This window comes from Patella vulgata, chromosome 6 (genome assembly GCF_932274485.2).
Source record: "Patella vulgata chromosome 6, xgPatVulg1.2, whole genome shotgun sequence".
Classification (NCBI taxonomy): Eukaryota; Metazoa; Mollusca; class Gastropoda; family Patellidae; genus Patella; species Patella vulgata.
Genome location: NC_065884.2, coordinates 50,896,451 through 50,922,056, shown reverse-complemented (window position 1 = coordinate 50,922,056; position 25,606 = coordinate 50,896,451). Strand labels below are relative to the sequence as shown.

The 25,606-nt window shown below is 32.6% G+C and overlaps 1 protein-coding gene across 5 annotated transcripts in view; it reads left to right on the top strand.

The window, feature by feature from the left end:
• Nucleotides 1–25,606, top strand: part of LOC126824692 (rho GTPase-activating protein 190) — a 73,761-nt gene that overhangs the window by 22,985 nt on the left and 25,170 nt on the right. For 3 of the 5 annotated variants that reach the window (XM_050554008.2, XM_050554009.2, XM_050554007.2), the window contains exons 3-16: nt 63–741; nt 3,346–3,564; nt 4,430–4,723; nt 11,566–11,718; nt 12,377–12,491; nt 14,082–14,205; nt 15,900–16,101; nt 16,522–16,680; nt 17,492–17,749; nt 18,205–18,386; nt 18,989–19,181; nt 19,952–20,154; nt 22,072–22,236; nt 24,347–24,424. In XM_050554008.2, the coding sequence (XP_050409965.1) occupies nt 63–741; nt 3,346–3,564; nt 4,430–4,723; nt 11,566–11,718; nt 12,377–12,491; nt 14,082–14,205; nt 15,900–16,101; nt 16,522–16,680; nt 17,492–17,749; nt 18,205–18,386; nt 18,989–19,181; nt 19,952–20,154; nt 22,072–22,236; nt 24,347–24,424 (3,024 nt within the window). The remainder of the gene's footprint in view (nt 1–62; nt 742–3,345; nt 3,565–4,429; nt 4,724–11,565; nt 11,719–12,376; nt 12,492–14,081; nt 14,206–15,899; nt 16,102–16,521; nt 16,681–17,491; nt 17,750–18,204; nt 18,387–18,988; nt 19,182–19,951; nt 20,155–22,071; nt 22,237–24,346; nt 24,425–25,606) is intronic. The other 2 variants (XM_050554011.2, XM_050554012.2) reach the window with 2 other exon arrangements.

The window sequence follows — 25,606 nt, the reverse complement described above, 5'->3', positions numbered from 1 at the left end:
CCTAAATCGACCAGATGTATGCACAAGTATGTAACTTAACATTTCACTCTACTTCATTTCAGGAATGGAGAATGACACAGCTTACGAACAGAAATTAATACCAGATGGTAAAATTAATATTGATGGATTTATTTGTTGTTTTGATGTTAGTAATGTTAAAGATAGACCGATTGAAAAACAAGTGGACTTTGTGGCTCTAATTTTAAACCAAGCTCTTAAAACTAAGAAACCTGTCGTGCTGGCAGCGACTAAATGTGATGAAGCTGATGAACGATACCTGAAAGAAGCAGAAAAGTTATTAAGTCGGAAAGAGTTTAAAGGGAGCATTCCATTGGTAGAAACTTCGTCACAAGAGAATGTCAATGTCGAATTAGCCTTTATGACTCTTGCCCATTTAATTGATAAAACAAAACCAAGGACAAAAGTGATTCCATTTGTTGAAGCGAGAAAATCCAGACGTGAAATTTTAGCGGTTGCGAAAGAAGCTTACAAAAACTTACTCCGACAGCATATCAATGACCCCAAGGCCTTTTGGGGAACATCACAAAAGAAATTTGAGAAAGAGCCTGATTTTGGACATTTTGTAGATTTATTTGGAACGGATGCTGCTCACAGAGACTTTAAGCAACATGTAAGAAGATTACGCGAAGAACAGATTAAAGCTAAAGAGAGAAAATATTACAGTCAGTTACCACATATACTTAGTCATTTATTGCCTAGTCTAGATCTAGTTGAAGACAGGTATATATAACATTAAATATAACTAAATCCCCTATTGTTAAGCATCTGGGCAAAATTTGACCAATATTAAAACAGTTGTGTGTCAAGAGGGATGGGCAATATTTTGATATGTTGGTTATCACAGGTGTGAAAATTCTAGTAATAAATATCGTCATGTAAAAAAAATAGCAGCATTAGGCTACACAAAACTTAATATCAGGGTAGTTGATAATGTGGGAGGGTAGGATGGCTTCTTTTTTTTTTTTTTTACCTTGTTGCAGGCTACAGGATGGTGCAAAATAAGATTTGGCTATTGCTGAAAATTGTACTGTAGGCAGGAAGGCAGAACATTACAGAAAGTCATCACTTATCTACGGTTTTGCATTCATTTATTGTACATACTTAGAACATAAACCGAAAATCTAGTCTATTCAAGCACTGAACACTGACTGAAAGTCCCGGCTTCAAGTGCATGTCAGTAATATTCCTTGGCCCTTATTCACGAAAACTTAAACTAAGATAAAATCAAAATTTTAAGAAATACTGCAATTCGATTGGCTGACCAGTAAAATCAGTTTGCATATATCCAATGAAGTTGCAGTATTTCTTAAAATTTCGGATGTAGATTATGTGAGGACTGAGAAGTATCAGTGGTTTGAAAGAGCTCACTGACAAAAACTTTTTAGTGAGGGCACCAAATTAGACTCTGTACTAGTTTCGATGGTGATGTAAACTTGGTACCCATTTGTCAAGTTAAAGGACAATATTGGTGCCAGTCATTATCACATATGTGATAGAGCTGGTTAAACACATTCCAAATATAATTTTAACACAGAGATCATTGCTACGATAGCTGAGTAATACAGTTTTCCAGAATCGGAAGTGACGAACGCCAAAGGAAAACACAAGTCTTCTCTCTATATAACTGACTGATGTGACGAGTGATAACGGATATACGGGCGAATTTCTGCTCACTAATAATTCATTCGAAGACCAAAAGTTGTTGTATGAGATTGTGAGAGGATATCTGACAATTCATAAAAAGAATTGACTGCCACTAGATAAGTGAACACGAAAGAAAAACAGAAAAAGTCCATGCATTACCATGTTTTTATAAAGTATAGAATGAATATAAACAAGGGAATGTACGGACTATATCTATTTTTCTCGTGTTCTCTTATCTAATGACATTCAATTACTTTATTGAATTGTCGGGTATCCTCTTACAGTCCCATATATCAACTTTTGGTCTTCAAAGGAATTATTAGTGAGCAGAAATTCGGCCGTATATCCATTATCACTCGTCACATCAGTCAGTTATATAGAGGTATGACTCGTGTTTTCCTTTGGCATTCGTCACTTCCGACTCAGGTAACCTGTATTACTCAGCTATCGTAGCAATGATCTCTGTGTTAAAATTATATTTGGAATGTGTTTAACCAGCTCTATCACATATGTGATAATGACTGGCACCAATATTGTCCTTTAAAAGTACACGTATCCACCCTCACAAACTGACTCCCCTCGCTGAATCCTGATGTGAACTTGGGTCCACACTTGTCAAGGTTAAAGTCACCATGGGCAGACAAGACAAAGTGGATTATACCAACAACTGAGTTTGTGTGCATATTAACAGTGCATGTAAAATTTACCTAGACATAATTTGAAGATGACATTTACATGTACCGTAAGATGGGGTGAAAAAGCCGCTGTCTTGGCAAGATTCTTCATCCTGGAATATATTTCATAGTTGTACTAGTTAACGGAAAATAACAAAAACATTAGTCTCAAAATGAACTGTGTTGTAATTTTAAAATTTACATCCTTTGCAATTGGCACTAGTGCTCCTACGGCTAGTCGGATAACCATAAACGGTTAGAATTGGATGGTTAAATAGCTTAAATTGAATGCTATGGTTATTCGCAGATGTCCACCATTACATATAGTTACATGTATGTCCCATTATATTCCTCTTTATAACCAAAATTTTCTGTTGTCCTTCTTTTGTATTTGATGTTTGAAAATGTTAACAGCTTAAAAATAATACTATTAATAGCACTTAGTCGTACGGCAAAGTCAACAGACCTTGTTCTGACTTTTGCTATAGTTATATCTTGTAATTTCTCGCAGGAATTCTACTTTGGATTTTACATGTAGTTGAATTCTACTTGCAAGCCCAAGATTATTTCTTTATTGTCCAATCAATAGACGCCTTCCAATTTACTTTATTCTATTCTTAGTAACATTGTATAATAGTTATATTATCGCAATATATTATGTACAGCAGGAAACAGAGTATTGTTTTGTATATTATTGTACATATTGAATTAAAAATTTGTTCAAATGAACCAAGTTAAACAGGTAATCAAATAACTATGACCTTAGTAGTTTTAAATTTTCCATTAAAGAATTGTACATTTCCATGAAAAGTTTCCAGAGTAAATGCCTTTTAGATAAGTATAGCGTGCGCATGAGTAATACATCACAACTCCTGAATAGGTCTGTTTTATGTTAAAAATAGATACCAAATGGTTAAATGGTTACTAACCGGTTAATAGCTACGGTTATTTGAATAACAAAAAGTCCTAACAATAAGAGCACTAATTAGCACCTTGTATTTTTCAGAACTTGGTCAGTAATACAAAGATATATTAAACAGCATGAAGATAGTTCTAAGTATTTTGTTCAAGTGTGTGATTCTGAGGAGGATAGCTGGAAAGATGTAGATAAATTTATAGACTCTTATGAAACACGTTTACCATTTGATTTGCTCAACACTCCTGAGGCAGATACATGCTTCCGAAATCAACTTAATGAACTACAAGTAAAACAGAGGAAAAGAGAGTAAGTCTTATGTACATGTAGTGATCAATTGGGGCATACTATTGAAATAAAAGTAAAAATATCTGGTAAATTAATGTTGAATTTTGTATTTAAAGGCACTTTCCAGAGTCACACTTGCCTTAGTGACTTTAGTAACGTGTCTGATGCTAGCTTCTCACTGTTAGTGTTACTGTCTGTCCTTATACACATGTAATATGAAAATAACGCTTTACACCACCTTGCTTCTAAGGTTATTTTGGAATCCTTACCGTCTTTATTTCACCATAATTCTTCTTTGCTCGCCAAAAGGAATCATTTCTAGACACATCTGACACAAATTTATAATAATTCAACACTATTTTCAAGTAGAATTTTGCGATTAAAATACACAAATTTATTTGAAATGGACTCCCATGATGAAACCAGCACTTGCGCATACTTTAAATTAGTGAAACGATGAAGCCTATTGAATTTCAGCTAATTATGTCCCTTGTTTCATTTTGTCGAACCTTGTGAATGCTCTAATGACAAAAGTTATCCTCTGATCTGTATGAAATTTATATGTATTATTTATATTAGTGAAACAAGAAGCCTATTGAATTTCAGCAATTTCCATTAATTACAACATTTCTTGACACAAATGCATGAAAAGAAGGATATTTTTTTTTTAAAGAAAATTGGGTAAAATGCTACAATCTCGGCAAAATTCTTCTCTCTAGTAAAAATTTGTATGTTTATCTCAAAATGACTGGGGAAATAAAATTAATGTATTATATCACAAATAGAGGGAATAAATTTTGACTTACCACAGACTGTGTTACCTTTTAAAATTACATTAAGTGATACATACTTATGAATTCAAATTATACTGCTTGATATATTTCAGATTACAGAAACAATTTAAGAAATTATTAGAAGAAAATAAACATGTTACTCCTGGTAAACCACTTGGTGAAACTTATGTGTTTTTTGTGGGTAAAGACTGTTACAATGGATTAGGTGATCTAGAGAAAAATGCTGTGTATGAAGAACATCAACAAGACATTAAACAGAAAGCTAAACAAGAATTTCAGGAACTTTTATGGGAGAAATCTCAAGTTTTCCTTGGTTTAAACTCAACAGGACGACTCACTCCAGAACATCTGAAGAAAATCAATCTAGCACTTCAAGATGACCCAAGGTTTGTATAAATAATAGTTCGACATATACTTTCATTAAACTGTGGTCGTCAAGAGTGTAGATCACTGTACAAAAAAGTCTTAGGATTAAACCTGGAGTGGATTAAAAAGCCTGGATTTGGGATGGCATCTGCAGGGCTTGCCATTCACAAGGTAGGGAAAAAAAGGGAGGTCCACCAATGTGCAAATGATAGTGCATATAAACAAACCTCTGGCAATTAGAATTTAAAACAGAATGAAAAGAGAAACAGACAAATCGAATGAAAACAGAAACAGAAATCTCATTAAAGTTGCATTATGTAAGATTTAAACAAAGAGCGGGCAGTTCTTAGTTTAAAATATATATACATGTATATATTGCAATTTTAATTCAAATTACTTTATTATGGGTGAAGATATAACTATGATAACCAAGACATAGTCTTGATTATCCATATTGAGTTCAAATCCATTTAAATCTTTGCCATCCGATGCTCTAGAGAGTTGATTATAGGCTTGTCATGTGAATAAATGTTTAGATGATGATTTATATAAGATTTGAAACCAGAAAAAAGATCTGCAATAGACAGATTTAGCTCTTACATAATTTGTATTTAACTAGGAAGTGTATTGTACATGTATTTATATTAAAGAATGTTGTTATAATATCACTTAGTACAAAGGAAGTTATTACTAACCAAGCATAGTTACATTTAAGTATCACATCAATTTAACTTTGTCTGTTTTGATATATGAAGCAGAAGGAGATACTAAGTTAAATGCATTTGGAAATAACCAAAGCTCAATTTTCATAGTGACTATGACGATTTTATTTCCCTATTTGATTAGTAAAAATGATGATAGAAAAAATTATAGATTAATGATCTAGAGTTCTGTGATATCCCTACAAATATCGCAATATATTTAGAAAATATTGCGATATTATCAGTATGTCACGATAATTTATAGAATGTCAGTAATTTATTGTTGACCACCTTTTAATTGTAAATAAACATGCATAAAAGGTTGGACAAACCCTCTGAGTATTCACTTGACATTTTATTGTCAGTATTATTAAAAATTAAGCATAAATATATAGTATTTTCAAACAAATGATCAGGTTCAAAAATAGATCTAGTCACGAAGACTTGCTTAAAATGTTGGTCTATGTTGTTGTTGTTTATTACAATTTTAATGTGGAATACATTAAATATGATATTATGGACAAATTGATTTAATTAAGAATATTTGCATATGAACTTATGAAAGGGGCATAAAATGGGTAAAAACATAAAAAAAGTTTTTGTTTGTACATGTGCGTTTTTATATGCCCACATTTTCATGTGGATGTATATTGCCGTCGCCTGTCCGGACATCTGTCCACAATTTGTTTGTGGACACTCTACAGGTCACAATTTTTATTCGATTTTGATGAAACTTAAAATGCATATTTATAACCCAAAGATCTTGGTTCCTTTCAATATTTGCGCATATCTGATCGTAACTTCCTAAATTATGGCCCCTGATTGTACGAAAAATCATGTTTTTAGCTTGTGGTCCCTCTAGAGGGCACAATTATTATCTGATTTAAAAACCCGTTTGAATATGTCACCATCACACTGTAATGATGCTTGAGTTCGAATTTTGTGAAAATCGGACCAAAACTGCCGTACAAAATGGTGTAGAAATATGGTATATCAAGGTTGTGGACCCTCTAGAGGTCATAATTTTGATCCGATTTTAAATTCATGAATCATGAATCCGATTCATGAATCATGGCCCTTGATTGTATGAAAAATCATGTTTTTAGCTTGAGGTCACAATTTTTATCAGATTTGAAAAAAAAGGTTTGAATATATCACCGTTACACCCTAAATTGCCTGACAAAATGGCCGCCTCTTGTACCCAAATAGTGTAAATATGGTATATCAAGGTTGTGGACCCTCTAGAGGCCACAATTTTGATGAAATTTGAAATACATATTTATTACCCAAACATCTTGGTTCCTGTCGATACTTGCGCATATTGGATCGTAACTTCCTGAATTATGGCCCTTGATTGTACGAAAAATCACTTTTTGTTTAGCTTGTTTTCCATCCATCTCTTGCAAAATGTGGGCGTATCCTGCCTGGCAGTTGCTGGTTATAGCTACGATTGGAAGCTATGCAGACTTGTTTTTCTAATTCAAGCATATGTTGTTTTGAAAATGGATTTTACATTTACAATAAAAAGAAAACTAAATTAAACTATAAAATGTCAGTTTTGTCTATAAAAAAAACAAGTGTCCATTAGGTATTTATCGGATCAGAGACCGCCATGACACATTGACATTATAATGACAATCTGTCTACCAATACTCTCGATATTGGCTAGTTAGCATTATTAATATTTCGGCCTTAATAAAATTTATTTCACTAAAAAAACCGATGATTCCTTTGAAAAATCAAAGCATCGGCTTACACAATTCGTCAAGATTCATATAGAAAATAATTGATCAAGGGCAGAGGCGATTATAACAGTACTGGCCAGATGAAAAAAAAGAACGGCGAGATGTCACATGTAGTAAACAAAGCTGTAATGCTGTTTGCTAACTTCATGGAATGAAACTTGGGAGTTTTTGACATTATTTATTGCTCTTTATTCATAATTAATTAATAAAATATGGTAAATTACATGAAAAGAAAAATATTTTTTCAATATTTATTCTAAATATCATCCAGAAAAATCAAGGTATATTCTGTTTTTGATATTTTTTTGAAGACAGTATTTTTGGCTGTTTTTATTTCTGTGACAGTTTTATATCGAAAAACCCAAATATTGCCCAGCTCTATAATGCTCTTATATACTAAATGTCATTTACTTTGTGTCCAATAATAGAACAGTCAATCACTAGATTTAGTTTCTTATGGGGTTTTGTAGTCTTAGACTGCGTCTTATAGATTCAGTTCCCTTTTTGGGGAGGGGGGGGGGCATAGCTTTTATTTATGAAAATGAAGGTCTCAGGAACAATCTCTTTCTGAGAGATAGATGTTTTAAATCTTCTGAAGGTATGCACGGAAACATAGATTCTTAGAATGTGTAAACTGTAGGAAGTCCTGTTCATATTGATGATCAAATATTTGGATCAAGGAAGTATTCAATCAGATAGAACAATAAAACTTTGTCTGTTTACTACTGATATTCAGATGACATTAAGATATTATTGAATCCAGGTTCTGTTGTACAATGAAAATAAATAACAATAGTGTATGTGTTGTAGTACATTTAAATTTGGTTTCAAAATATATACTCTTCGTAATATTATGGGAAAAAGAATTAATATTATGGGAAAAAGAATTAAATAATGTCAACTACATGTATATATATATACATGGTGCACCACAATATAAGCCTAATTAAAGTAGTTATTTATTCAAATAACACACTATTTATGGATAACAATTACTGTGGTTTATTTCACTGCGACGTTTCAACAAGATTTCACAAGTCGTTATCAAGCATATAACACAAATAAATAAAATGAAAACAAAATAGCTATATATATATACACGAGCAGTGCGAACCCTCCAATGGGATGCAAAATCAGCAAGCATGAACAACTGTCCCAAGCCATTAAATAAACAATGTACATAGATGGTTATAAACTGTAATTGGTATAGATAAGTGCAAGAATGAAGCCAAAGGATCAAACAATTATTAGCAGGTATAATGAGTCACGAGCAACTGGTCCTGACTGTCAAAACATATTAAATAAATCTATATATATATATATATATATATATATATATATATATATATACAGTAATTAGTTATAGATGAAAGTAATAATAAAAGATGAAAGGACAAGTATTATGGGGGGTGAAACTGAGGCCATAAGCAGTTAATCCTAACAGTGAAGGCAGTATGCAGTAAAGCAAATTGTAATTGATTTGAGGAGATGTACAAAGTTAAAAGCAATACAAATATTAAAATTAAAGGATAGTTCAGAGACGATGTAAACTACATTTTAATGATGCGATCATACGCTCTTGGAATGTAAATTCCTGGGTCCCTGTTTAGTTTTGGTTCATGCCTGCGTATATTAATAGCTTCATGGGTTCTTCGGTTTCGTTTGTTGTGGCAATTAACAGCTAACTTTTTGACGTTAGTCCAGTTCACTCGTTGGCGCGGGTTTTCAAATAGGTGTTCGGCAATGGCAGATTGGTTGGTGGGTGTTTTCGACATGTGTTCTTTGATTCTGATGTCTAAGGGCCTCTTCGATTCTCCAATGTATGATTCCCCACAGCTGCAGATGACTTGGTAAACACACCCTTTTGGGGAGATGGGTTTGGTGGGGGTTATCTTACCATTTGCTTTTATTAAATCCTTGGTTGTCTTGCCTTTGAGATATGTGGTTTCTATCTGCGCTTCTTGTTTTAATAATCTTCTAATTTGGTGGGAGATGTTTCCGTGGAAGGGTATAAACACTCGTATAGGGGCTTTATCAGGTTTTAGTTTATCTGGTTTTGGTAGGTCGGATAGTGTGGAATTAATAATCTTTTTGACCATCTGTAGCGGATACCCATTGTGTTTGGTGAAAACGTCTGTAAGGTGTTGTACTTCGTGGGGGAGTGTTTCAGGGTCACAAATGTTTTTGGCTCTTTTTGTTAGGGTGGCGACGACGGCTGCCTTAGTGCTGTTAGGGTGGTTTGATTTATAATGAATATACTGGTCCGTGTGGGTTGGCTTTCTGTATACTGAGGTAATTATTTTAGAGTCCTTTCTTTTAACTAGTATGTCTAGGAAAGGAAGACTGTTGCTGGTTTCATTCTCCATGGTGAACTTGATCCTTGGGTGTTGGTTGTTCAAATGGTGTAGTAGGATACCCGCATCATCTTGTTCTTTAATCATGACAAATACGTCGTCAACCTTACGAGACCAGAATAAGGGTTGGAATGGTGCAGTTTCAATGGCTATTTCTTCCAGTGACGTCATGAAAATTTCTGCTATCAGTTCACCATGGAGAATGAAACCAGCAACAGTCTTCCTTTCCTAGACATACTAGTTAAAAGATAAACTAAAACCTGATAAAGCCCCTATACGAGTGTTTATACCCTTCCACGGAAACATCTCCCACCAAATTAGAAGATTATTAAAACAAGAAGCGCAGATAGAAACCACATATCTCAAAGGCAAGACAACCAAGGATTTAATAAAAGCAAATGGTAAGATAACCCCCACCAAACCCATCTCCCCAAAAGGTAGTGTTTACCAAGTCATCTGCAGCTGTGGGGAATCATACATTGGAGAATCGAAGAGGCCCTTAGACATCAGAATCAAAGAACACATGTCGAAAACACCCACCAACCAATCTGCCATTGCCGAACGTCAAAAAGTTAGCTGTTAATTGCCACAACAAACGAAACCGAAGAACCCATGAAGCTATTAATATACGCAGGCATGAACCAAAACTAAACAGGGACCCAGGAATTTACATTCCAAGAGCGTATGATCGCATCATTAAAATGTAGTTTACATCGTCTCTGAACTATCCTTTAATTTTAATATTTGTATTGCTTTTAACTTTGTACATCTCCTCAAATCAATTACAATTTGCTTTACTGCATACTGCCTTCACTGTTAGGATTAACTGCTTATGGCCTCAGTTTCACCCCCCATAATACTTGTCCTTTCATCTTTTATTATTACTTTCATCTATAACTAATTACTGTATATATATATATATATATATATATAGATTTATTTAATATGTTTTTACAGTCAGGACCAGTTGCTCGTGACTCATTATACCTGCTAATAATTGTTTGATCCTTTGGCTTCATTCTTGCACTTATCTATACCAATTACAGTTTATAACCATCTATGTACATTGTTTATTTAACGGCTTGGGACAGTTGTTCATGCTTGCTGATTTTGCATCCCATTGGAGGGTTCGCACTGCTCGTGTATATATATATAGCTATTTTGTTTTCATTTTATTTATTTGTGTTATATGCTTGATAACGACTTGTGAAATCTTGTTGAAACGTCGCAGTGAAATAAACCACAGTAATTGTTATCCATAAATAGTGTGTTATTTGATTATGTTCCAATTACTAAATGCCATTTAAAGAATATAGTTATTTATTCATTTATAAAACCCAGTCACGCCCAGTCTTGGTATGAAGGCAGTTAACACATCTACAAATTTTTTGAATCTTACAAACCTGCACATTCCTTAAATATAATTCTTTAGTTCTGAAGTCGTTTAGCTACCGAAATAACTTTTATTTACAGTAAATGACGTCATAGTGAGATAAACGATGGGAATTATTCAATGATTTTGACTGAACTGAAGCTTAAACTAGTAAAAAAAAATTTAGATTAATATGCATATTTAACAATTCGTAAAATTAAAAGCTTATTGATGACGACAAATTATTCTGGCTTACATAGATTTATTGCCTCTTGAACAAGACTGCACTACACGCCAAACAAAACTGATAAATACAAACCTGCAGACAGAAAAAAATACACAGACATTGCAAGAAATAAACAACAAGTATCAATTCATTTGAATGGATCCCGGGGCCAGCTTTAAGCGTTCACTGCGCTATACAGTCCCAGGCTGGTAATAATACAGGCTTCACAAAATTGAAAAATAAAGTGACTTACAAGAAAGACGTAATGCGACCAGCCTTGACAGGTCTTCTGAATGGCGATAGTCTGCCAATTGATGTCATGAGTGAGAACATCAAAAAAATTTAACAACAATAAGGGCGATAATCTGGATAGAATTTTGGAAAACTCTAAAAATTAATATAGTTTCATGAGCAAACAGGAGCAAGTCAGTATTATAATTTTCCTGTTTTTTGTATTTTATTAGGTATAAAATGTTACAGAGATTAGAAGAAGATCGTAAAGTGATGATATTAAATCATCTAGGTTTTATCGAATGTCCATCAAAAGATAGATGTTATTTTAAAGAACAATGTATAGACAGTCAAGTTCAAAAAGTGCTTTCTAACAGAAGTAGCAGGTAAGATTGTGGCATTTGTAAGACAGAAATCTGAATATCATCAGGATTATTAGTGAAAAGAACAATCCAGTACAACCTTACCAACAGTGAATATTGGACTGGAACCATTGGCAGGATATTAGATTTGTCTTCGTTTTGGTCAAATTTATGTGTTGTTTACTTGTGTTCAAATATTTGTGTATAGAACCTATTGTAAATTGGGGTTGGTGAAGCTGTTTCACTAAAAGGCATACTTAGAAATGTCAACATTTTGTACAGACTTGATGTGTTCAAAATGTAATGGTGTTCGTGATTCAGCAATTTGCATGATTCAGTATATATTCCTTTGTTCTGTAATCTTGTTAACATGAAGAAGCTTTTTTCCCTTCAAAACATCTTTGTAGTCAGTCTATATGAATAGGAAAGGAGATGAAGATGCAGTGTACAATTTGCAAATAAAAGTTGACATGACTGTTGGAATTTAATATAGAGTCAGTGGAAACACTAATGTCATCCTTTCTGGTCCTCCTTAGCAAAAAATCCATATGTTAATCTCAAAATAATTACAGTGTTGATAAAATGTTAATCAAAAGGTACCGGTATTTATAATATTTTCATTGTAGTATAATTTTTAAAAGCTTTAATAATGTGGGTAATTTATGATATAAAATTATTACAGACCGACATCACAGTTAATAGAATCAGTAGAAGACTTAGATTGTGAAGTGAAGCCATTAAATCTAGTATTACTTGGTAAAGAAGGTGTAGCTACTGAACTCAACAGAGAAATCAGGGTAAGATATATTATAATCATTGAACACTAAACTTTTAGCTTACATTACTGCATGAAATGTACCTTAATGTAAAGATATATCTCCTTGAAAGTCCTAAATACATAACCCTCAGATAAAAATATTTGCACTACTGGCACAAGGTTAATTGTGAGCAATTGTCTTTCTTCAAGATACTTCAAGGGAAGCTTTTTTTTTGCCAATCTGCTAATTTTAACATAGGTGTTAACGAGTGATGGGATTTTGACGTATATTCCGGACATGTCTGACGCTATTTTCCATACGACCTAAATTGTCTGACCAAAAATATGCCCAATTGGACATTAAGACATGGTGAATAATATTCAAGATTACAAAATTAATATAGTGTACTGAGTGTACAGCTACAACTCAACCCGATTATCGTTGATAATAGACTGGATTGATTAAATAATTAAGAGAACGTATTTAACATGTGATACCGTCTATACACCTACATGTACCTTGATTAACTACTTAATCTGCCTTGATTGACTGACTTAATCCGTTGTCGAACAATTCATCAATCCAATCCTGAACAGAAGTCATTCCTTCTCCTTTGTATCAATCCAATAAGAGTGATTATAATAAACTTAATCTACATGATTAACTTAGAGTTTCCCCATTGTCGAACATTTTAATCTTACTGATGTCAGTTGACAACATCTAGAAACTAGTTATATATGTCACATATCCTATTATATCCATTAACTTGTCACACACACACGTGGTTATGATATACAATAACTGAAATCAAAAGTAGAAATCTTGCGAGAAGAATGAAATTACAAGAGATGTAAACATGACAATTATCACATGGAAAATGTCAGAGAAAAGATTCTATTTTGATGCATATTCTCGGGTTTATGATAATATTTTGAATGGGGTTTATGTTTTAAAAATAAAAATAAACAAGCTGAGAGAGGTCGACAAATTCCGAATTCGATTGTAGTGTAAGTAGTTAATTGCTTTACACGATTGCGCGTGCAATCAGAGTCGAGCGCTATTATTCAGCAGATACTCGATCTCTGTCATGGAGCGTCACTTGTGGCCTAAAAAGGTTAATTTTTACCTCCATCCGTATATTAGTCGAAACGGAGTATAAGATGAATGCCTGACTTCTTCTGAAAAAAGGGTCGACCTAGACCCGAAAAATATTTGAAACTTGGAGGAATATTACTGGCATGAATTTGATAGACAGTACGGGTCGACAGTACTCGGCACGCTTTCATTCTATCGTATTACGACAACACATAATTTTGTAGGAATATTCTGACATAAATTTTATTACGCAAGAATTTGAATATTTTGTTGACACAGGATTTTTGTTGGTGGTCTAAAACTGCCTGCTTAAATAACGATAATAGTTATGTCCCTTTATTTTCGGTAAAAATGTCCGACGAGAAATTTTTTGAAATCCCATCACTGGTGTTAACTAGTAACAGTGTGAGTAAAATTCATGTCAAGATAGCAAAGTTCGACTTATTGCTTGCCGCTGTATAAATATTAACTCGTTTAATTTAAAGTCTTGCACAAAAAATGGGTCTTGCTGTACTATAAATTTTAATTTTTCAGCGAATTTGTTCAGATGATGAATACATATATCAGAATGTAACATATAGTTTGGATTATAGACCAATAGATGGAGATGTAAGCCTAGATCATAATGCTTTAGGTACAGCTAATTTTAAACCACATGGTACGTGTTTGGATTCAGTATTGACAGGTAACAAAATGTTTAACTTGTTTATTGAAATGCTGACATGTGACTTGTCTTGTTCAGAAAACACAGCATGGTGCCTGCCAACTTATCTGGTATGATTTTAAATTTAATTTCATTTTCTAAATCTACGTACATCTACGCATCTTAATTAGAGCTTTAGATATTAGTCCCCTACTGGTGAAACCAGAAGGGACTATAGGTTTACTCTCCGTCAGTCTGACGTCTATCCATCATTTTTGTTTTCCTGATCTTTCTAAATTGGAACTTAAGAGATAGTTACAGATCCAGTTCCAATTTTCGAGCAATTACGGTAATTTTTGACAGGCCGATGGTCCTTTATTGACTATAAATCAATGGAAATTCTGTTTGCTGGAATTATTTTTGGTAAAATTTCCAAGTATTTGATTGAATGGTGGTACACTATTTTATTGTCGAGTTACAGACCAATTCAGTGAAATTTAATTTTTGCCTGATGTATTCCATCTATACGTATTTGGATTATATATTCATAGAGATGTATTTGCAGTATCAGACTCTTATAGATGCATGCATTGTAAAATTTGTCGCGGCTGTAAAGAATTGTTTCAGCAATAATATAAGAATGCTTGTTGATACTCGTGTAAAACAAATATTTAAATAAGTTTTGAATATATTTGTAGTTTATAGAAACCTGACACAGTCATGTGTATTATAAACCATGTTATTTTCACCACACAATGTGCAATTCATATCAGACTTTTGTCAGTTGTTGCTTCACTCATTGCAACTTATGGTTACTTTTGAACAGTTTTATTTTGTCAAATGATGTGATTTTAGAAGGCATTTTACTAAATGTATTAGAACATAGTAATCAGGATCTAAACACAATCAATTACAAGTTCACAGTTGTTAAGGTCAGAATGCAATGAATTGACTGTTTTAAGATTCCTGATACGTAGGAATTTAACTGGTCAAATGTCATTATTTTATCAAATGTAAGATCAATTATATAAAATTTTAATCCTATAAAAAAAGGAAGACAATGACACAGTTGGCATAAAATTTGGATAAATGTATATGGCATAAACATAGCTATTTAAGGAAGGCGTATTAATAAGGTCTAAATATTACATCACAGAGAATGACTACTTCAGACTAGTTGTTGCTTATCATACTTACAATTACATTGTATGTAAGAAATTGTAAACCGCATGTCGTTCTGTTATAGTAAAATTTGCATGTTTTACTGAAAATTTATCTACAATATTTATCTCAGCTTTAGATAGTAATAGCAATAACATAGTCTATTGTATTGTTCAAGCTTTTTAAGTGTGTTTTTGCCAAATATGTTAAATTTTGTCTTTTTATCAAATGTAAGGTATATCGCATAGGATACTTGTCAAAAAACTGAAATATTTCAATTTTTGGAAGGAGCACATTTACTGTTTCTTAGTGTGTGCTTTTGTGATACCTTTTGTTGTTTTCTTCGTTCCTTTTTACACAGTCACTCAATTATACTATAAAACAAAAATTGATTGCATTATGTTTATAAGGCTAAATATGCTAAATGAAACCATTTTTCATACAGCATTGATTCCTTTCTGCATTTCGCAAATAGTTCTTGCTTAATAGTATATATATGTATCTTTAAATTGTCAATTATATTTTCATTTTGAATATCTTTGTTGTAGGTTGTTTGTGTGTTTATAATTCGGTAGAAACATTAGAATATATTCGTAGTAGTCTTGAACAATCGCTCTTCTCGGATCTTCAACGTGAAGAAGAGGCGACTATGAGCAGCATGCAGATAGTCATAATACAGTCATATAAATCTAGTCAAAGTGAGAAACATCGAGAGATGTTACGAGAGGAAGGCCAGACATTAGCACGAAGGTAAGAATATACAATCATTAGGATAAATTCTATTTAAATACTTCTTTTAAAATAAATATTTTATCAGAAATGTATGAAAACTGCTACCGGCGTTGTGGATTGAATAACCTTATCTGCAAGTAATACATATACCGCTTTTGAATTGCATATTGTGGAGTTATTCCCCAGGTTACGTTCAAATTTATGACTTGGGTCTTGATGGAATTTTGAAAGCATTATACACAGGTTACTTTTTGGTCATATTGTTTACATTTTTACCTTAAAATTTAAGTTTGTGAACGTGATATAGGACAATGGAAGTACTTTAGATGTTGTTGAATTGTTAAATTCTGCGTTTGTCGATCAGAAATTACAGAGTTGCAATTAATATGCAACCATATAGAAAGAGCATTAAATTATTTGTGTCATATATTTTTCTAGGCTACATGGTGAGTTTGTTGACATTCCTGAAGAGGAGATGGAAGGGGAGAAGAGTTTTAGTATAAAGCAGGTACATCAAGCTATACAGTCTGTGATACAACAAGGTAGAAATAGTCTAGGTGGTTGGTTATTAAGTGATCAAATAGAACCAGATATCAGGTACGATATCATATTGTTATAGTTGATAAAATAATATAATGTATTTTCTTTTCTCCTACTGTAAAAGCCTTGATGCAGCATTTGCATTTTAGCTAAAATTAAAAAAAAATCACAGCTTAAAATGTACTCAGATTGATTGTTTAACATTTAATAAAGAAATCAAAATACCAATGCTAGATAATTTCCCGGCTTGGATTCAAATGGATTTAAACTAGGACCATCCAATACTTATATGGTGCCGTCTTGTTACATTTGTTTAAACTACAAATCACCCCAGAAATGTCATCAAAATTATTCAGATAGGCCTACTACGTTTCTTACTAATACCGGTAAACATATGAGAGAGTATACACAGCAATGAGCAGACCTTAGAATATTTATAACAATAATTTTGAAATAGTGTGACTGAAATAAAGCTTTCCTTGACTGAAATAAAGCTTTCAATAATATTTTAAATTCAACAGACTTTACTTCAATCACACTTTTCCGGAATTGTAATCTATGGGTATTCATACACTGCTAATCAAAATGGGACATTGCTAACCAGTTTGCCTGAATTTATCTAACTTCATTAGCAGTTCTGCTAATCATATTGGAAAAGTTATCAAGACCCCTGATCAACCTTACTGTTGGCTTGTTTCAATATTAACCTGGTTTTATTATCTCCCTTTACAGTTTGTTTCTCTGCAGCTCTCAAATTTTTATGCTATATTAATTAGATTGAGGATGAACCTTATGTGTTACAGATCTAGCTGACTAACTGGTGTACCTTTTCTTTCTTATAATTGTAGTATTTGATTTTTCTTTGTAGAATTGCCATGTGTATGATGTGTGGAGACCCGTTACCAGTAGAAATACCTCTAGGTCCCTTGTTATATAATGAGAACTGTCAGGTATCACGTAATAGTCCCAATACTATCAACATAGATTCATTTCTAGACTGTGGTAAACAGAAGATTGAAATCGAGATCTCTCCTAATCATGGTGGTGGTAGTTTACAGCAGGGTATATTCCATGGTTATATACTGGTTTATTCTGCTAAACGTAGAGCATCATTATCAACACTTCAGTAAGTACCTCTGCTTTGATAATAAATTACTATTCCCAGACTAACTTTATTTTCTACACTGGGAACTCATTATAAACTGAGTTTCAGTTTCAACATGGCTCCTAACAGCATTATAGTGAAGCCCTTAAGTGTATTTGAAAACTTTGTTTAATATTTTGTAAAAGTCATTATTGCACGAATTTTAAAAACATTGTTTTTCTCTCATACTTGATTTACAAAGTTTATTTAATTATTCTTATAATATGAAATTCTTAAGATGATTTGTGTTTTGATGAAAAAGACAAGGAGCATGGCATTTGTGAAAGAGTAGACCCATTTCATTGTCAATGCAGCTTGCTTTGTTTTAAGAAAACAAATTTTGTTATGTACTGCACGTTACAAAGTAACAGTCTCTTCTTTCCTGCTCCAAGCTTAATTTGATGCTAAAAATATGGTTGAATTTGTTTGTATTTTAGAGCTCTAGGTAAACGATTACCACCTGTACCTAAACTGATTGTTTGTGTAGCTGATAGTGGTGGAGCAGCATCTTTCTTTACTAGTGATATATCTCAGACATTAATAAAAGAAGGCAATGCACTAGCTGATGATATCTTATATGCCCATTTTATGACTACAACAGCTAATTTCCAACAGCAAAGTAAGACTTTCAGAATGTCTTATTGTGTAGCTTAATGTTTTTTAATGTGTAAATTGTTCCAATGGCATTTGGCATTTAGCAATAGGGCTGGAAATACACAGGTCACAATTCTATGGAATAGAAATTAATGTTTATTACTGAGCAACGTCTTGACTAGGCTTCTCTGTCTTAGCAAATAATATCATTTTAAAAAATGATGGGACATAAACAACGATGAATTCTTAGTTAATGTGAACTATTGTTTTTGAGCCTTACTCAAAGAATCTAATGAAAAATAATATCGAACACTAATCAGCAGTGACAATAAATTGTACTCACTCTAGATACTTGTGATTGCATAATTTTCTGCACATCTGAGGATCGTCAGTTATTACTGTCTGATAAAAATTATACCAACATTTCATTCCACTTTATTTTCGGGTTGTTTGCTCCACTCCATCTTGGTCTAAAGGCATTTCTTTATAGTACAGGGTAAATTCAGTAATACACAGATTGTGACTGGTCGATTCAAAATTAAACTTGTGATCTGATACATAAATGATCATTTTGAATGAGTGATTAAATGAATGACAAGAATTGAGTACATTTTTTGTATGTTTTAGCTGCTGTGTACAATCCATTCTTTAAAGATGCATGGGATAGAAAGGAAGAATCTGAATCTCTATATACAGAACCAGTAGAAGAACCTAGTCCACCAGCATATGACGATAGAAGTAGTTATATGGACCGTAGACCACCAGCTAAACTACCAGTACCATTTGATATGTATCATACAACCAAAAGTAGTAGTAATAGGTTAGATAATATATTATCACCTAAGATGCATATTGTCTTTTTGAGATTAATCAGCTATATCTCCTAGGAAATATTGCTTCTGCTTATTATCCTGTGCCAAAATAAATTAAGGGCGATATTGAAATGGGCTTCACCTTTCCGTCCTATTTTGGTTTCTGGAGCATATCTTAGAAATTCTGATATCTTTGTGAAACTTTGTACACATGTCAACATATTATAAGCGTTGTGCTTTTTGATATTAGAAATATGTTGAAAATTTGACTTAGTCATCTTGTTTTTGATTGGTTAATAAGATTTTTCTTCTTTTCATCATTGAATGAAATTGAGTAATGAAAAAAATCTTATACTTGCCTTTTATGACATAATCAATTACATTGAAAACCTCAGATTTTTTTTTACGTTCGACTATTTTACACAGAAAAGATGACATTTTCTGTTTGATGATTTGCTGCAAATACAAAAATAATTCTGTATCATTATTCGAGGATTGGTTATGTAAGATTCTCCCTGCTAATAATTTCTTTTCGGGGGGTTGCCATCAAATAAATTTCTGTTTATCTAATTGCAAAACTGTTGGCAATGTAGAATTTTCTAGGCTTGTTAATAATGAAGTCAAAATCTGTAATAATGTTCATGAACATGTCTGTCTTCACTAGCCCAGTCGGTGCAGAAAACTTGTTTTGTCATTTTCTTAACAGAAATTATTCTGTATGTTTATGTTTTATCTCACATCTGCGTAATGTTATTTATTTTTATTTTTTTTCTTTCAGTCAAAGTACAGAAGATTCAGAACCCATCTATGATCAACCAATCCACCCAAATCCATATCATTCTGACAGTGATCGGGAACGGGCTTCTTCCACATCGCCACCCCCTCCTGAAGATATTTACAGTGAAGTGAGTGATGCAGTCCCAAACGGTGAACACCTAGTCAGACCTAGTTTTGTTAAGAGCAGGCGCACACAATTTGCTGGTGAGTAACTTAGCTCATTTATTTATTGGTCAGCTATTTGGGTCTTGAATATTTTTATACAAAATGATTATTTACAAATTTCTGCATACTAGTATTGAATATTTTTACAACTATTCATAAAAGGGATGTGCTTCCTTGATTAAGAATCTTACAAATATTTTTTTTATTGTTGCTGCAAATATGATCATTTGATCTTAAAGAGGCATTAACACTTTTTTTTAAACATTGTCATATTTAGAATAACCTAAGACTTAACCAAATTATCAAAAATCCACACGCTGACCCATTAAGGGTAAGGTATTGGGTATCTTTGGTTATTTTCAGTGATGGATTGGCCTACAATCTTTCTTGAACAAACCGAATAAAACTGTCAAATTAAAAATTATATTTTTACTGACTGGTAAAAACCTCCAAAGTGTTAATCCCTCTTTAAAAGAATATAAAATGCTTTTATACTTAAAGATACATTAGTTAAGAGGTAAATATGCCTATTGCAAGTCTTTCCATAGGCTTCAACTGTTATAGAAATTATTAATTAGACCTTTATTTGCATAATAAGCCCAAAATCAACTCTGTAGACCCTCGGATGGATGGATTTAAACAGTCGTCCATTTAATAATCAATCATTAAATGGCTGACCAAGCTAACGTTTACTGTTAATCACTGACGTCATTACAGGAGACTGATAATCAAGGGTACCGTAGGCATTGAAAATGTTACTTGATAATCAAGAATATGTGGGTGGAGTTATCGTCTATCAAAAAAACAACTGCAATTCTCGAAAAGAGACAGTTGATGCCTATTTCTAGTCCAAACTTCCAACAATTATTATTTCGTTCAGAATAAAGTAATATGACTGAAATTTTCAATATTTTCTTTTTATATCATTTATTTTTGAACTGTTATAACAAGAATGACAAACTCTTTATTAAAATCTTAACTAATGTATCTTTAACCTTCATTATAGTATAATTATTTCCTTTTATATATAAATTCTTCTTAAATATTAAGACAAAAGATGATGTTAGCCTGTACAATACTATATGCATGGGTGTTGAATTACAGAATACTATATTTATAGACCATCTTTAATCTAGTACTATAAGCATTAAACTATAGACCAGCTTATTATTTATAGAGTTAATTATTTATAGGAGGCTTTGTGCACGATATGAAATAGTTTCTTTCTGAAAACTGATTTTTAATGGCAAGAATTTGAAAAATTAGAGAATTATTTTGAACACTGGCTACACAATTTGATATTTACTATGAGTGTTTTGATACACAACCCTTGCGAAATAACGTATATCTCAAAGTATTTATGCTCAAATTATGAAACAGTGATGATTATATTATGTAAATGAAAACATCTTGAAATAGCCCTTGATCAGCATTTGAGGGACTTCTAATCCCTTGCAAACTGTAATGTTGTGAAACTTGAATATCTGAAAGGAATATCAGTAAAAAAATAGCTAAATTTAAGTACATTTTAGTTTGGATATGCCCTGAAAATAATGATATTGTCCAAAATATGCAAATGACAATCAATAGCTTTAAAATAATTATGATAAATCTGTAGATATCTTATGAGGGTGTCAGAGAAGAATAACCTGTATGAACTAGTAAATTTGATAAGATTATTTTTTATGAAAAGTAACTATATTTGAAGTGCGATCAGAAGCTTGGCCTATCTTGTATTGTGGGACAAAATATTGCAGTACATGATATATATCAATGTATCGTAACAGACCTTCACGCAAAGATTCTTTAATTTATCCAGTGCGTCAATAGGGTTCATAAGTAATGAGACCATATTATGTTTCATTGGGTTATTTTTAGAATTTTATTTCATTACGTCCATGTAACAATTGTAATTTGTGTAATATTTTTTTTCTTTGCCCCACATCAATAAAGCAGCATATACTAAGGATCACCGTAAGTCTTTGCCTATTCTGGAAAGCTGTGAGACAAAACTTCGTTTATGTGAAAGTAGGGGACCATCTGATAATGAGACTAACACATTCACATTTACGCAATTACGCAAATCCAGTAGTATGAAATTGGACGTGGCGGAAGAAGAAGGTGAATTGACTGTCCATTTATTAAAAGTCGTAACTTTCTCTCTAATTAGTTGTCAGGGTGTCCCACACAGCCAAATTTAAGCTATAATAAAAGTTTTTCTGATGTTAACAGCCTGTCGATTATCCGGAAAATCGTCAGAAGGATTATTGAGCATGACTAATTTCTAACCATGAGCACACAACTCCAATGACATTGAAAAATTTAAAAACAAATGTGGTACACAACAAAAGTAGTGTATTTTAACAGCCATTCGTATGGATATATATTATAAAATACAGGATGAAGGGAAATCTTATGATTACTGAGATGGGATCAGGTGCTACTACTATCGATAATTTTTGAGGTATTTTTTTCAATGTGGGGCACCCTATAGTTGTCTATGGGGCTGACATCTCTTACATGTCCTGTTTGCTTTTCATATTTAATATCTTCTGATATTTGATATAATTATTTTAATGATATAATCGTTTAATGAGATGTTTTAGTGGACCCTAGTGTTTATGTTGTAAAGTATCATTCTATATCTATCTCTTATCTATCACACTATACCCTCAACTCAGTTGGTATTATTATTAAAACTATAAACCTGTACAAAAAAAATTGATAGTAGCAGGATTCATCATCAAAGCGTGATTGATCAAAATAGATTGTAATTTTGCAATAAAAGTTAACTTGTGTTAAAATGGTTAATGATTAATTTAGGATAAAGGCAGGTCATCTGATACATACTGTCGCTGTAAGGATTTCTGTAGGATGCCCTGTGGTCAGCGTGTATTTACACCTTAGATGGTTTTTTTTTTAAAATTCAAATTAGAAAGCGATAATTAATGACAGGATTCTATGACCACTTTGTATTATGGCCTATAAATGAACTCAATCTATTACCCAATCAGACTTGATCTAATTATCAAAATTTGTACCTGTCAACAAGAACAGGAATTTGGAAGTTGTTAGATTACCACTTGTGTTCTATCTCTGCCCTTTGTTGACTGTTGTTGTCTAAATGGGTACTAGATAGTTGAAATTCACTTCTATAATCTATTCAATTTTGGGGGGTTGGATGGCTGAATGGTTAGCGTGCGTGCGCTGTATCATTAAGTCTGTCATTGAGTCGACTGGCGTGGTTTCAAATCCCCGGTTGTACGTGGCAAGGAGTAGGGTCGCCTGTCCAACCTCGTGGGTTTTCTCCGGGACCTCCGGTACCCCATTTCTCTCTCTCTCTCTCTATACAATTTTGCCTATTCAAGGACTTGGCACTGTACTTGTTGTTTCTGGTGAATTAAAATCTGTTACAAAATAGATAATGTCCGTGAAAAATAAGTGAACAGAAGGATTGTTTTCTTCTTTCAATCAAATTTTAAACAAAGAAATAAATGGTACTTAAATATTGTGATCATATTAATGAAGAAATCTGTCATTTGTAGTTGTTGTGTTCTGACATCTACCTACTCCCATTTCTCCTTATTTAAATCATATCTTTTTTTCACTGTGTTATATTCTGGACATCAGTGATCAAACTGGGTATGAATTCAATTACCAGTAACCAGTTACGGTTAAGCTTGAAAATCATTACATCTGGAGAAATGTTTTTCTTCATTAATGGTATATTTGTCATAGCTCGTGAAGGCTCCAAACTTAACTTGTTTGCTACCTGAAACTGTAAACAGTTGTCTGATATTGTATGGTGGGCACAACTTAAACCAGATATTGAACATTATATAAAATTATTCAGTCATGTATAAGGTAATCACAACATCTGACAAATGTACCATAAGATATTAACGTGATGAATTGAATTCTGACCCAGATCTTTTTGTTTTCGTAAATCAAGAATTTTGTTTGACTATGTGTGTTATTAGTTATATCGTTATTGTTTGTCCTATTTCATTGTTGTCAATTTTATAATTTTTTGCTTTTTAAATTTTTCTCTCAAATGGGATTGAGATACTGGTAAATTCATTTTGTCTTTAGAAATCATCAGCCTGTTTACTATATTGTTGAAAATAAAGAGTGTGACATTTATAATTTTTTCGATGTAGAGCTAGTCTTTACAAATTATAGAATATTTGCTGTGTTTTATTATTCATATGATATAAATTTTACCCTAAAGCTTGGGCGCTAAATGAACCTACCAAAGGATCAAGAAGTGTGTTATCGGCTTGCAAGCAAACTTCCAGCAGTGAAGAGGGTGACCTATTATTTTACGGCATGTTATGTTTCAATGTAGTTAGCATGTTGATTCAACACCAGTCTTCCTTGAGTTCTCTCCCCTTTTTTTTTTAGTTTGTTTACTTTTCTGTATGTATATTTAGCATGGAATTTTGGATTAAAGCTTGACATTTGTTTTATATATCAAATTAACGTAGCATTTATTACTGTAAAAAGTGTATTATTTCTTATATCCTGAAATGGTTCAATCATTATTTCTTATACAACTTATAGCTCTATTGTATTCATTGTTTTCGTTTCTAGTTCACCTTCTTTAAGTTTTATTGCTATTTGTACAACTAAACATGTGAATGTACTTCTTTCTTGTGACTTCATCATTGGTCCTTCACCACCACTCCTTTTTTTTAGTTTTAATAAATCCACATTTTACTGTGGTTGCAGTGATTGTTGTAATCCTGTTGGTCCGTCCGTCCGTCCGTCCATCCACAATTAAGTGAAACTCAAAATCAAAGTTTGTTTAGCTTTGTGTAAGGAAGATGGTTACTAATTGATTTTCAGAGAATTTAGTCAGTAATTCTACAAGCTATGGTCCATTTTAATGATGGTACATATAGGTATTAGCTATTAATTCTCATCAATATTAAAGACTTTATTATGTTGCTCTTTTCATGGTAATTTTGCTTTATAATGTTATTGCGGGTAGACAGCAAAGCTGCAGGTATGTGTATTTTCTGTTGCCTGGCAACCCATGTTTAACACTGCTCACATGTTTATCATCCTCACAATTACCTTTTGATTTTATCAACACATCCCGTATTTAAGAATAATAGTACTTGTTAATAAAATCTATCAAACAAATTCTGTGTTTTTGACAAATCAGGCAGAAAATACTCAATACAGTTGGTAGCAATTCATAAATCTATCAGTTTCAGTTTTCAACCCTTAAAGGACAATATTGGTGTCAGTCATTATCACATATGTGATAGAACTAGTTAAACACAATCCAAATATTGCTATGATATATTGTCCTTTAATAGAGAAGACCATTTTTAAGTTTTTTTCTATGTTGGTGTCAGTCATTATCACGTATGTGATAGAACTAGTTAAACAAGTTCCAAATATTGCTATGATATATTGTCCTTTAATACAATAAGTTTAGCTAGCCATCTTAATTTTGAATTTTCTTCCTTTCATTAATTTG